This window comes from Podarcis melisellensis (genome assembly GCF_964234715.1).
Source record: "Podarcis melisellensis genome assembly, chromosome: 2".
NCBI classification, from domain to species: Eukaryota; Metazoa; Chordata; class Lepidosauria; order Squamata; family Lacertidae; genus Podarcis; species Podarcis melisellensis.
This window is the reverse complement of record NC_138529.1, coordinates 111431315-111445420: the sequence shown is the minus strand read 5'-3', so window position 1 is coordinate 111445420 and position 14106 is coordinate 111431315. Positions and strand designations below refer to the sequence as shown.

The following is a 14106-nucleotide window of genomic DNA, read 5'->3' as shown; positions in this document are numbered from 1 at the left end:
GCTTGGGTCGAAGGACGCATGCGCAGTGGGGAAACTGCGCGGCGCTTGTCCCCGGACGCCTTGAAATTCCAGCGCGAAGGATTGAGCCGGCACCACGCTGCGCCAACGCATTCCATGAGGTGGGTATGTATTAACTCGGCGCACGCGCACTGATAAAATAGAGGTTTCAGGCGCTGCGCTGCGTTTGTGCATGTATAGAATCTAGGGAGAAGAGCGCATGCGTATAGAAAGGGGGAAAATACCTTGACGCGCAAGTGCTTATGGGAGTTGTAGTTTGGCTGTATTTTTTAAACGAGGGGTTTCTAATCCTTTTAAGAATTATTATTATTATTAGGCCTCTTGGCCCTTGAAAAATGTTGGATAAGTGGCATATTCTTAGTCTCAATTTCCTGTTTGTAACATGAAAACAGCATCATTTCTCTCACACGGGTGTTTTAAGGATAGTAAGGCGCATTTTATATTATATTGCACCTAAAGGTTTCTGTCGTTTTTATTCATGCATCTTTCTGGCTCTATTTGCGTCTTTTTTAACAAGCAGTCTAGTGCACAGGTATTTTAACAAAGCACTTTCCCCCTTGTATGGAGCTAGGGAGTCGAAAAAGAGAAAAGCTTTCCGCTGCCGATGGTTGATGTTTAAAGATGCTAGGAGCACAAGGAACCATTTATTCATTTATATGTTTTTAAACCCATCCTTTTTGTTTTTGAAAAAACCCCAATACAAATATTTTATATGAAAGCGAAAAAGAAAAAAATATGCCAGGTTTAAAATGGCATTTCCTTATTTATTTTATATTAAAATTTGTATGCTGCTTGATTTAGGGAAGCTTTTAATGTTTGATGTATTACAGTATTTTAATATTTTTTTGGAAGCCACCCAGAGTGGCTGGGGAAGCCCAGCCAGATGGGCGGGGTTTAAATAATACATTATTATTATTATTATTATTATTATTATTATTGTAAAAATGAAACAAAACCTCAAAGCGGATGTGACATTTGCAATTTTATTTAGTCCCTTGTTTTGCCAGGACAGCAGGACAAATTGTGGCAAACTTTTTCAGAGGCGCATCAGGGAATTGGGTGTTATCGACTAGTCAAGGGAAGGTTGCCATGAGTGACCTCATTGCCCCACAGCACAACTGATTTGGCATGATATGCCATAGATGTAGCTATGATATTATCAAAGGGCGGGGAATGAAATAACGCCAGGTTTCCTTTGCTTTTACTACTCTCTCTTATCCACCATCAAATCCAGACTTCCAAAGAAATGCTTCGCCTCCCCTTTATTTATATTCCAGCAGAAGCAGCCAGTTCCTAAGGTTGCAACATTTTTTCCAGCAGCAGAACAAATTTAGACAGCAAAGATTTTCCTAGGAAAGAGTGGATTCAGGGAGCCTACTTGAATAAAATATGGGGGGGGGGTGCTTAGTTAAGCCGCACCCTGCATAACCCTGTCAATTCCCTGGAGAGTATGTATTAATGTGGATATCCTCAATTGGACAAATATCAAAATCTGGAGATTGTTCATGATGCCGAAGGGTCCTACCAACCAAAAGTCAAAGAAGCCCTTTCTGATCACCCCACCCTCACCATTATGAGATAGGTGATTGAAATTCAATAAATAACGTCAGTAACAATCATGTTTAAATCACGTTGCTTCCTCCAAAGAATCATTGGAACTGTTAAGGATGCTGGGGAATAGTGGCTTTGTGAAATGCAGACTACAGTGGTACCTCGGGTTCAGTACTTAATTTGTTCCGGAGGTCCGTTCTTAACCTGAAACCACTTTAGCTAATGGGGCCTCCTGCTGCTGCCACGCTGCCGGAACACGATTTCTGTTCTCATCCTGAAGGAAAGTTCTTAACCCGAGGTAATATTTCTGGGTTAGCGGAGTCTGTAACCTGAAACGTATGTAACCCGAGTTACCACTGTACAGTCCCCAAGATTGCTTGGGGAAACCATGTGTTTTAAGTGTATGGGGGGGTGTATGCAGCAAGCCTTACAAGGAACAGTTGAAAGAGCTGATTATGTTTAGTCTGGATAAAAAAATATTAAAAGGAGGCATGAGAGCAGCCCTCAAGTATCTGAAGGACTGTGGAGCGGAACTGTTCACTGTTGTACCCAAGGGCAGGACTAGACCCAATGAGGTGGAAACTGTGGGGAAGCAGATTTTGGCTAAGTGTTAGGTGATGCTTCCTGACATCATGAACGGTTTGACAGCAGAATGGACTGCACCGGAAAGATATATGGCTTCTGTGGAAGGATAGCTGAAGAGGAAAAATACTGTTCTTTTCACCTTTGCGTGTGTGTGTGTGTATACCGATATGTTCTTTATTGGGTTTCTATTTTCCTTTCATCATCCCATTTCCTGCCCCAACCTGCGCGTATGAGACTGCCAAAAAAAAATGCTCCCAATAGAGAAAAACATTGTGGATCCCATTCTGTTTCACAACCATCTCCTGCAAAACATACCGACCAACTCCCAAATTATGCTTCTTACAACGAGTTGGTGTATTAGAGCACGCAAAGTGCTTCTTTTATTTAAGCAGATTTAGAACGGTGAGGTGGAGGGGAGGCTAAAGGATGCTCAGGTCCGTTCGATTCCTGCGTGCACAGGAGTTGTCAAACGGACCGTCATTCTCCTTCTGCCATCCCTCATTTTATTCCATCAAGAATGTGGCTTCTGGATCCCAACTTCTGTTGTGGCAGCAGGGGGGGTTGCCCCTTGGCTGACAGGGGAGCTAGTAGATGGCGGCATTGTGCTTTTTTGCTTGCCTGTAAGAAAAGACAACAATAAGATATGTGGGTGCTGTCCAGGCTGTCAGGAATGCTGATATTAATTCCTGCTCTTGACAGTTAGCAAAGGCTGATCCAGAACTACTAACCTGGTTCCCTCCAAACGTTTCGGACTACCAGCTCTCTTCAGCCCTAGACAGTGGTCAGGGATGATGGGAGCTGTAGTCAAACAAGTTCTGGAGGGCCACAGGCTTCTCATCCCTGATCTACTTGATCCTTGGCAATGCCAGGAGAATGATAACAAGATACCTGGAGAGGGACAGCGCTATCGTCCAACACCACGGTGCCTCTCCCTATCCTCCAACATTTGTGCCCATATCCCTGCCCAAATCGCTGAGATCTTCAGAGGAGTTGCTGCTGGTGGCCCCCCATGGCTCAGATGCATGGCTCATTTCCACCAGAAGCGCTGCATTAAGTATTACAGGTGAGACTCGAAAAATTAGAATATCGTGGAAAAGTTCATTGATTTCAGTAATTCAACTTCAAAGGTGAAACTAATATATGAGATAGGCTCATGACATGCAAAGCGAGGTATGTCAAGCCTTTCTTTGTTATCATTGTGATGATCATGGCGTACAGCTGATGAAAACCCCAAATGAACAATCTCAGAAAATTAGAATATTCAATGAAATCAGCAAAACAAGGATTGCAAATCGAGCAAGATTGGACCTCTGAGAAGTAGAAGCATATCTCGCTTTGTATGTCATGAGTCAATATCATATAAAAGTTTCACCTTTTAAGTTGGATTACTGAAATAAACAAACTTTTCCACAATATTCTAATTTTTCGAGTTTCACCTGTATTTGCCCGATTCTGTGGAGCTGCCTCCCAGCTGAGATTATACAAGCCCCCTTCCAATTGAACGCCTGGCAAAGACCTCTTCTTCTTTCAGGTACCTTAGAATCATAGAATAGAGTTGGAACAGACCACGAAGGTTGTCTTGTCAAACCCTCTGCAATAGAGAGATATTTTGCCCAGTGTGGGGCTCAAACCCACGACCTTGAGATTAAGAGTCTCCTTGTGCACTACCGACTGAGCTGTCCCAGGACTGAAAAAGACCTTTCTCCTACAGCTGACATTTTCTGTTTTGATGATCAGTTGTAACTATTGTGTTTTTTTTTTAATAACTTTTATGCACACTGTTTAGAGACTTCGGTAATTTAAGCCATATTTAAACACCTTTAGTAAATAAGATGAAATCTGCTGCCCGGGGCAACTGCCACACTCTGCCTCATAGTAAGGCATGAAAAGCACTTGTATTCCCCAACCCCAAGCAACACTATGAATATGAAGAAGTGTATCTGAAGAAGTGTGCATGCACACGAAAGCTCATACCAAGAACTAACTTAGTTGGTCTTTAAGGTGCTACTGGAAGGAATTTTTTTATTGTTATGAATATGAAAGAAGGTCTTGTCTGGGAAGATTTTGGACAACAAACGAAATAAAAAATTGACAATGCAAAAAGCAACGGGGGGGTGGCGGCAGCAGGGGGAAGGATTCACTGAGAGCAGCAGATGAAGCCACACGCGTTTTGGGTTTGGTTGCAAGGGGGGTGGGGTCCAAATGAGACAAAGATTAAGGGATTTACATAAAAGGTTTTGTGATTCTTTTTTTAGGGGGTGGTTTAAGGAAGGGGCTTAAGCAGAGGCACCATTTCCTGGAAGGGGGATCTTCCAGAAGATTACAGCTGGCAGGGAGAGAGGCTGGGGTGGGGGGTGTCACTTACCCAGCGGGCACACCCCATTCTTGCACGCCAACACAGGCTCCCCCAGATCCTCGTTGCGCAGCGATGCTGCTATTCTCCTAGCCACATAGCGGCAAACTGAATTGGAGAGAGGAAAATACTTAGCGATCTGTTATTTCCCTGGAGGAGCTGGACACATCTGTGTGGCTGGTACTGGCTCCTGTTTGTAGGTCTGCAAGAAGTTTTGTGAGGCGAATTATTTGAATTATTGCAAAAACTGGTAAAGAGGAGAATTGTTAGTTAAGATAATTAAAGGCAATGTGAATTTAAGAAATGCAGAAGTGCAGAAGTGATAAGAATGGTGGATCATCAGAGGTGCTGATGGAAGTCCAAAAAGATTGTATAGGAAGTGAAGTTTTGTTGTATGTATGCTAATTAATATGTTAAAATGAATATATATATATGTACTAGGTCCTGCCCAGGAATTCAGCCTCAAGTCTAGTGAGCACTGACTTACTAGCTTTCTGCCTGCACACAATGTGGCCCCCCCTCCCGATTCTAAAGGAACCCAGGAGTCCGGGCTCCCTTTGCAGACCCTATACATACCACCAATTATAAGTCAGACCATCTTCAGGAAGGAGAGTGCCGGTCAGCTTGGAAGTTCTGCTATAGACCCCTTGCATAAACTGGATTATAAAAGGCAGGCAGGAAGGAGGTGGAGTTGAAGAGTAAAGAAAGGCATTATGGGAAATGTAGTTTTATTACCTCTACTGCAAGGTTGGGGGTGGGGTAGCTTTGTTGATCCGTTGCAGCAAAGCAACAAAGGCTTTTAAGGGGCTTAGGATTAATTGTTAGGCTCTAAAATGCCACAGGACTTTTCTACCCCATCTCAGAAAACCCATGAGTCCCTTCTTGGGGCTGTAATTTGCTTTTAGTACTGTATTTTTAAATTGCCATAACCTGCCTTGAGACCTTATGGTGAAGGGCAGGTAAGAAATCAAATAACTAATAATAATGTAGCGTATCTTCCATAGTCGTTTATGGAGTTTCCAGGCATCTTCCTGCCCCATGTCCATATTTCTTAGCCTTTTTTCTCGTTTTCTTTTTAAAATGACTTGTGGGGTTTCCGATCAGCATTGAAGTTCCTGTCTTTCTGACTTAACCTGTCCTGGCATTAATGTATATGTACTATATTTTTTTAAAAAAAGAAACGAAACAAACCTTTCATGCTGGAAAGCAGCAGAATGATACTGTCAGCTTTCCAGGGCAGGCTTAAAACGTATGGCATTTTTCATATTACCTGTATTTCTGACAGAGGGTTCTGGTACAGAGCTTGGAAGTTGTGAGTTCACATCCTTTCCGTGAATATTGTGGCTTTTTTTTAAAACCTCAGCTTCTCTCTGGCAGGCGACTGAAAGCTGCATAGACAAGATGCCAAGAGGAAAAGGGGCGGCTTCCTATAAATTGGAAGGGGAGTCCCCTGTTTCATAGCGGCGAGGGTGGGGTAGTCAGGGAGGTCTCCCCTGGCTTCTGGCAAAATAAATAAATTATCCCTGCTTGCCGGCCTGCCTTTTCTCCTAGCATCTCCTGAGGGAAGGTTTCTGCTTACAATGGTTGCTAAGACAGGTGGTTGCTGAGGAAATGACGTTTTGTGGGGGGAGAGGAAGAAGAGGAAGGGGGGAATGTGGAGGGGGCTAGATAAACGAGTGTGTGACTGAGGGAGAAGCTGAAGCATATGCCCTGCTCATCCATTCAGTGTTGAGGACCAGTATTGAGCAACTGAGGTAAGGAGAGGAGAGCATGGTTGATAATGATAATAATAATAATAATAATAATAATAATAATAATAATAATAATAATAATAATTTATTTATATCCCACCCTCCCCAGCCAAAGCTGGGCTCAGAGCGGCTAACAACAGTAAAATGATAAAACATTATAAAATCATCTCATTATAAAATTAATTCCAATCAGATTAATGGCAATGATAATGATGGGGGGGGAATAAATAGAAATCGTGAGACATAGGATGAAGCGTGAAATATTGGGGGACTTTCACAGGCTAAAAAGATAATTAAGCGTTTTGCTGCTCTGTCAGGAAGGTCATTGCAGCATGGGTGTGTTTTTGGCGGAAGGAGAGATGGGGTGCTGAATTGTTTGAGAACCTCATTTGTTCTGTTTTATGTGGTGTATTAAATCTATTTTGTGTTTGGAGCCAGTTTCTGGGGGACAGCTGGGTGTATGTAATCTTCATAACGAGGGAAGCTGTCAAAGACAAGCCCTGCCCAGCCATTGGTTGACTTGCTGTGATGTCATCAAATGGTCGCTCGCATTCTAGTGGCTCGGGAGAAAATGGGAGCCCTAGAAGGTTGACAAACACGGCAGGGCCTTTCTGGCACTACTAGCGAAAGGCAGTGGTCAAGCAGTGCGCGGCATTTAATTTGGACAAATGCCCAAACTTCCCCTTCACATTTAGAAAAAAATGCTTCTTATAGTCCTAGCTTGCTTGTCCTCACAACGACTCTGTGATTTAAGCTGCCGCTGTTCCCATTTTACAGATGAGGAACTGAAGCTGGAAGACTGTTGGCATCGACCAGAGCCACACAAGGAATCCTTGGCTGAGCTGGAATTTGGAGTGGGGTGGAAAGGTAACAACTCTGCCCACTGCCATACCCCACACTGGGTCTCAGAGGCGTCTGGGGAGGCAAGGCAAAGGCGGTGCAATTGCCCATTCTTTTCAACGCCATTTTCTGCTTTTTCTTCTTCGCTGTTACTAGGCCGGATTGCCTCCTGGCGAACAGCTCCTTAACGCCCTGCCCTTCCCTCGCTGGCGTTCGGGAGCATCGCATCCCCAAAGCTGGCAACAGTTTGATTACATGATGGCAAGTACAGAACCGGTCACCGAGAAGACGCCCGGCAAGAAACCCAACCAGGGGTCAGCCGTCGGCCAAGGGAGCAGCCGTGGCGCATCTGTTGGGAGTGGAGGAGAGACAGGGAGCGGGGCCGAGGCGGAAGGAGAGGACTTGAAAGAGAACCTGCCCCCTCGGGACCCAGCCGGCAGGGACGTCCCTTGGGCCTGCCCGGACGGCACGTTCGTCAAACTGGTCCTGGAAACGGGCACGGGTTTAGATAAGCCTAAGGAAGGCTCCCTCTGCCAGGTCTTCCTCGAAGCCGAGCCAGGGTCGCCCTTGAGTTACCCAACCCACCGCTGGGCTGAAGTGGAGCTGGGTGGCGGTGACGCCGAGTGGGACGGGGTGGTGGACCGTTGTCTGGAGACGATGCTGGCCGGGGAGCAGGCCGAGGCGAGGTTGGCAGCGGGAGGCACCGTGGCCATCCGGTTAGCGAGCTTCACGGAGGCCAAAGACTCCTGGGAGATGAGCGCCGCCGAGAAGTGGGACTTGGTCCTCAGCAACAAAGAACGGGGCGGGGAGCTGTACCGGGCAGGGGACGTTGCCGCCGCGGCACGGCGCTATGCCAGGGCCTTGCGGTTGCTGGTCGTAGCTGCCCCGCCGCCGGACTACGACCAGATCAAAGCCGAGCTCCATGCCAACCTGGCTGCCTGCCAGTTGAGGCTGCACCAGCCAGCCAATGCCGCCTGCAACTGCACCAAGACCCTGGCCCTGCAGCCGGCCAACACCAAGGCCCTCTTCCGGCGGGGCCTGGCTCACGATGCCATGAACGACCTGGAGGGGGCGGCGCAGGATCTGAAGGGGGTTCTGCAGGTGGAACCGGGGAACCGGGCAGCCCGGAGAGAACTGGAAAGAGTCATGGAGCGGATCAGGGCGCGGGATGCCAAGCTGGCCCGAGCCATGCAGAAAATGTTTGCCTGAATAAAAATAATAATAATAATAATTTACCCTAGTGGTCCTGGGCCCTAAGGAAGTTAGATTAGCTTCAACCAGAGCCAGGGCCTTCTCAGCACTGGCTCCAGCCTGGTGGAATGCTCTGCCTCATGAGACCTGGGCCTTGCAGGATCTGATTTCTTTCCGCAGGGCCTGTAAGACAGAGTTGTTCCGCCTGGCCTTTGGCTTGGAGCCAATTTGATTCCCTCCCCCTCTTTCTTTTTCCTTTCTCCTCCTGTGATGAGGCTGGATTTTAATATTTTAATGTTTCAATATTTTAATGTTGTATTTTAATCTTGTTTTTAAGTTGTATTCATTCAACTTGTTTTTATTATTGCTTGTTAGCAGCCCTGAGCCCGGCCTTGGCTGGGGAGGGCAGGGTATAAATAAAAATTATTATTATTTATACCCCACCCATCTGGCTGGGTTTCCCCAGCCACTCTGGGCGGCTTCCAACAGAACACTAAAATACAATAATCTATTAAACATTAAAAGCTTCCCTAAACAGGGCTGCCTTCAGATGTCTTCTAAAGGTCTGGTACTTATTCTTCTCTTTGGCATCTGGTGGGAGTGCGTTCCACAGGGTGGGTGCCACTACCAAGAAGGCCCTCTGCCTGGTTCCCTGTAACTTGGCTTCTCGTAGCGAGAGAACCACCAGAAGGCCCTCGGCGCTGGACCAAGTGAGGCAGTGCTGCTGATGTTGATCTTTGTGGTATGTTTTTTTTTCACCTTGCCCTTTTATAGAGCACGTGTAGCGAATGCAGTACTCTCCATGTGTTTCAGACTACAACTCCCATGATTCTCATGTCATTGGCTGGGGCTGATGGGAATTGTAGTCCAAAACTCTCTGAAAGTACCCGGTTTGCTTCCCTGAATGGGTTATCCCCTGCCCCATTTTTCCCCCTTCTCTGTGACGTGAATGATGGTTACTCTGAATACAAGTTGGAGGAAACCACCAGGGTTTCCTGGGGTTTCCCATAGACGTTTGGTTGACCACTGTGGAATTAGGATGCTGGACTATGTGGGCCATTGCCCTGATGCAGCAGGCTATGCTTCTGTTCTTAAGTCCATTCGAGTGGAGACACAAACCCTTGTGTGGGAGATCAAAGCCTAATTTCTGTGCAGCCACACAAAACAGTACACAGATAGAGATCTTGGCACCCAGCATGGAATTTGGCTGGGTGCAGAGACTGCTGTCTTCCTTTTATTTTAAAAATGAGCACGTTTGCAACCCTTATGGATGGAAATGTATGGGCTGGTGAAATCTCAGCAATTAAAAAAAGGGGGGGACCTGTTTAGCGATATCACTGCCCAACGCCACGTACGTTTCTGTTTTCTGCGCTGCTGGGATTACATCAGACACATGATTTTACTAGAAATATTGCCTAGAAGTCAACACCTTCAAAATGTTACCCCTCATCTCATACAGAGCTTTCATTTTTTTTAAAAAAAAGAAAAATGTAATGACAAGTTTCTAGACCTTGTGACTGCAAAACCACTTAGTGTGAAAACACATGGACTTGGTACAATCTTGGAAGGAAGACTGGGAAGAGGGTTTCAAACTGCATAGGGCTTCAATTTTTGGTGGTGTTTTTGAATCATCCCATAGTTGCAGAGCTGAATAAGTAGTGCTTCTTTCTTTCAGGGGGCAGCGCGTACAGACTTATTTTGCCCTACAGACCATCTCTCCCTTATCTTCATGCTCTTTAGCACAGCCTCCTCTTTCCCTAAAATCCTTCGAAAAGCAAAATTCTGGAAACAAACTGTACAAACATACCAGCCGCTCATAAGATGCCGTAATTCCCTCCCCTATGTGGTAGATTATTTGGGATGTGGAGAAGGGGTGTTTCAAGCAATCCCAAGCCGAAACCTTGGCGTGACCCTGAAATGATGGTGCGTTGCTGGTGGGACCTGAGTGATGGGTTCCAGTCGGGCGTTCTGATGTAGCCAAGAGAAGCTGCTCAGAAAACCCGCAGTTCTCCCTTGCTGTTACCATATCTTCCCGTTTGCCTCCCCTGCAGCCAACATCCCTTTACCGTGGGCTGTCTCACACGCTGCTGCTTTGAATCCATACGTACCCCTCTTGCTGTTCCTAAGCAACCGTCTCCTGAGAGACAGCAGAGCTTGGGAAGTCCATATCGGCGGACGGTAAACCAAGGGGAAATAATGGGGAGAGGAGGGGGGCGGGAACACTGGGTTTTGAAAGAGAGAGAGGAGGTGAGGTGAATGGCGGGGGAGAGGAAATTCTGGATTTTCTGGCATGGCTCGTACACAATCTGCCAAGACACCGAGAGGAGCTGAGGTCAGGCAGGATCCAGGAGGAATAGATGGGCCAGGTTGTGACAAGGGGGGGGCTTGGCATCTATCCCCATTGTCGAGTAAAGGGCAAGGGGTCCCACGCAGAGCAAACTGGGGTGCTGGTAGCTAATGCTGTTTAAAAATACAGCCAGGTAGGATGTTGAGAATCAATCAAATGTCTTTATTAAGTAATATATATATAGAGAGAGAGAGATTCTGTAACCAGTCACTTGCAAACAGAGAGATAATAAATAACGGAGTCCAACATCCAATTAAAGAAAAGTGAGTGTGCGGGGAATGAATTGGGAGCTCATGTGACGGAATATGGGGTTTGGTGGAGTCTGGGGCAGGGCGGGCGGTCTGGAAATGAGAAGCCGAACAGCCAATACCCAGATTTAATTATGCCCTGCAGCTCCTGAGCCATTCAACATATGCTCAAACTTCTGTGCCCATGTCTAGCCTCATATATGCTAAATTTTTCTCAATGTCCCTTGGAGCCAATCGACTTGTCATACTGAATGAAGTGGTACAATACCATGTTTAAAAACACCCCACCCCTAAAAAAACACCCCACCCTTCCCTGCATTTAGTAAGCTAGCCCATCAGCGTGAAAGGTTTAGCATACGGTAGTTCTCCCATCCTGGACCAGCAGACTATAGTCCAGAATTCTGCCCTTTTTTAGCACAATATGCTGACTGTCTCTAAGGTTGGCTCTGTACACAACGAAGAGACAGAGTGAACTGTCCCGTTTCAGATCGTAGCTGGGGAATGCCCTATTTGAAAGTCTGCTTACAAACCTCCTTGTAAATAAAACAGGAGTTCCACAACCTTTTTAATCCCAGCGTAGTGCCACACTAGATACTGTATGATTTCTAGGGAAGGCTGGGTTTTGTTTTGGTTTTGTTGCTGCTTTTATTTCTTATATATTGTGTTTTATTTTGTTGTGTAGAATTCAAAGTGCAATACAGTAAGCCATAAGAAAGAAAAGCAGTGATTAAAACGCAAATTAAAAAGCAACATGGCTTTTTAATATGATGGATGTGCCGTCTCCCAACCTCAAACACAAATCCACAGACATACTGCAGACCCCGTGAATGAAGGGCCACTGGTTGTCTGTGGACCATAGTTTGGGAAGTCCTGTCTATCAGGAAGCCCCGATAGAAACCTGTCTTCCATAAGAAAGGTCTTGTCCATCTCTTCTCCTGTTGCTTGTTACATTTTCTATTTTAAAAATCCCGTCCTTCCTTCAAAGAGCTATGGACAGAATACATGGTCCCTCTGTTTAAACCTCACCACAACCCTGTGAGGTAGGTCAGGCTGCGAGACGGTCATGCAGGAAGCTTTGTAGCCAAGTCAAATACTCATATATGTGAACTACTCTTAGTCTTATCACTGATACTTATAAGCCGCTCTGGGGCTTGGGAGTCATTTTTGGTTGAAGAACAGGATTAAAAAAGATAAATACGCTTCACCACTACATCACATGGGCTCTATTTACAAAGTGTCGTTAAGGTAGGGGATCAGTTTGGTGTTTTGTTTTGTTTTTTTAAAAAGGGAAATGCAGTCCCCGCAGCTGCAGTGCTTGCAAACCGTAGACTAGGCCTCACTGGGTGACTTCGAACAAGTTGAAATGCCTTTTTTGCAGTCTTGCCCTGGCTTCTGCCTGCACACTGGAAATACCACTGTCACACCCTGTTTTTTGAGGTTCTGCTGCTGGTTCCCCATATTTTGCCCTTTCTCTTTCTCCACCTATTTTCTTCTGCTTTTTAACAAATAAAAATTAACTAAAAGTGGTTGTGGTATGTTTTTCATATGGCAGCCAAGGAATGGCCTTGCTCTCCAGATGAAAGTTTTAAATGACTATTACCTCTATAGGGGAGGCGGTGGCGCTGTGGGTTAAACCACAGAGCCTAGGACTTGCTGATGAGAAGGTCGGCGGTTCGAATCCCCGCAACGGGGTGAGCTCCCGTTGCTCAGTCCCTGCTCCTTCCCACCTAGCAGTTCGAAAGCACGTCAAAGTGCAAGTAGATAAATAGGTACCGCTCTGGCGGGAAGGTAAATGGCGTTTCCGTGCGCTGCTCTGGTTCACCAGAAGCGGCTTAGTAATACTTGCCACATGACCCAGAAGCTGTACGCCGGCTCCCTTGGCCAGTAAAGCGAGATGAGCGCCGCAACCCCAGAGTCGGCCACGACTGGAGCTAATGGTCATGGGTCCCTTTACGTTTACCTATTACCTCTATAAACCCAGCTTGTAAGGCAAGCAATGTGGCTAAGAGATGGCTATATTTTAATCTACCCCCAAGCATTGAGAAGAGAGTGGGAAGGAATCCGAATACAGTGGTACCTCTTGTTAAGTACTTAATTCGTTCTGGAGGTCCGTACTTAACCTGAAACTCTTCTTAACCTGAAGCACCACTTTAGCTAATGCGGCCTCCTGCTGCTGATGTGCCGCCGGAGCACAATTTCTGTTCTCATCCTGAAGCAAAGTTCTTAACCTGAGGTACTATTTCTGGGTTAGCGGAGTCTGTAACCTGAAGCGTATGTAACCTGAAGCGTATGTAACCCGGGGTACCACTGTAACTGGCTACATACAAGGCTTTGTGTGATAGCTCAGTCAGTAGAGCAGGAGACTCTTCATCACAAGATTGTGGGTTTGAGCCCTACATTGGGTGAAAGATCCCTTCATTGCAGGGGGTTGGAATAGATTTATCCTTGTGAGTCCCTTACAAATCTACAATTCTATGATTCTTCTTTATATAAACTCCAGGGCTGGGTGATATATCGGGATATCGTCCAAAACCAGTTTGAAGTCCATAACTGCCCTGGGACCTGGTATAGGGCAGTATATAAATTCAACAAATAAATAATAAAATAATATTGTGATATCGGTTCCATAATCTGGCAATATATTGTGAATCAAGATGTGTGTGTTAGGTCTGGCTTTCAACATGGTGATAAATCACCAGGTAAACATTGTGATATACTGATATATCATGATGTCTGAAATAACGATGTAACTATGTAGAGGTGAACGGGGTAATGTCCTGGCAACTGCTACTGCTTAGGGGTCTAAAACCGATAAATTTCACAATGTTGAAAACCAGGTATTGCCCAGCTCTAATAGCCATCACTCCCCCTGCCACCACATGGGAGAAGAGATTTCTTTCTCCTACTCTCAATTTTTTCCCCGTACGTTCTTTAGCGATGGGAATTTTTTAAAAAGAAGAGCCATATGAAATGGAGAGGTATTTTAAAAAGATATGCTTTTAAGCAATATAGGGCATTCTTCAAAGAAACCTTGAGAAGGCCTGGGCAGCTAGGAGCAGATCCGCAAATGAAATGGTGAAGGGAAGGCTATGGCTTCCTAACTGCACATGAATATATTTGACCGCTATCTTGAATAATGCTTTGGGAATCGACCTATTTTAGAAGGGGTTCCTATCTAAAACAGAGAGCTAAAAGACAACAGAGCAAGGCTGTATTATTTAG

The 14106-nt window shown here is 45.7% G+C and overlaps 1 protein-coding gene and 2 long non-coding RNA genes across 4 annotated transcripts; 1 reads left to right on the top strand and 2 right to left on the bottom strand.

The window, feature by feature from the left end:
• The first annotated feature begins 2097 nt into the window (after positions 1-2097).
• Positions 2098-11414, top strand: FKBPL (FKBP prolyl isomerase like). Of its 2 annotated transcripts, none has more exons than XM_081903178.1 (3): positions 2098-2508; positions 7036-7125; positions 7255-11414. In XM_081903178.1, the coding sequence occupies exon 3, from the start codon at positions 7354-7356 to the stop codon at positions 8305-8307; it is 954 nt and encodes a 317-aa protein (XP_081759304.1). In that variant the 5' UTR covers positions 2098-2508; positions 7036-7125; positions 7255-7353; the 3' UTR covers positions 8308-11414. The 2 variants fall into 2 exon arrangements, with proteins under 2 accessions (XP_081759304.1, XP_081759303.1); XM_081903177.1 differs by lacking the exon at positions 2098-2508 and adding an exon at positions 5633-6261.
• LOC309365270 lies at positions 2504-5234 on the bottom strand. The gene is made up of 3 exons (XR_014165938.1): positions 5084-5234; positions 4520-4615; positions 2504-2772 (listed from the first exon to the last, which is right to left on the bottom strand). It is a non-coding gene; the product is annotated as an uncharacterized lncRNA (long non-coding RNA).
• Positions 11415-11452: 38 nt separating the features above from the next.
• Positions 11453-13337, bottom strand: LOC309365311. The gene is made up of 3 exons (XR_014165995.1): positions 13206-13337; positions 12852-12961; positions 11453-12477 (listed from the first exon to the last, which is right to left on the bottom strand). It is a non-coding gene; the product is annotated as an uncharacterized lncRNA (long non-coding RNA).
• Between the last annotated feature and the right edge of the window lie 769 nt (positions 13338-14106).

Coding starts and splice junctions, on each gene's coding strand:
- FKBPL (XM_081903178.1), top strand. CDS start 7,354: ATGATGGCAAGTACAGAACCGGTCACCGAGAAGACGCCCGGCAAGAAA.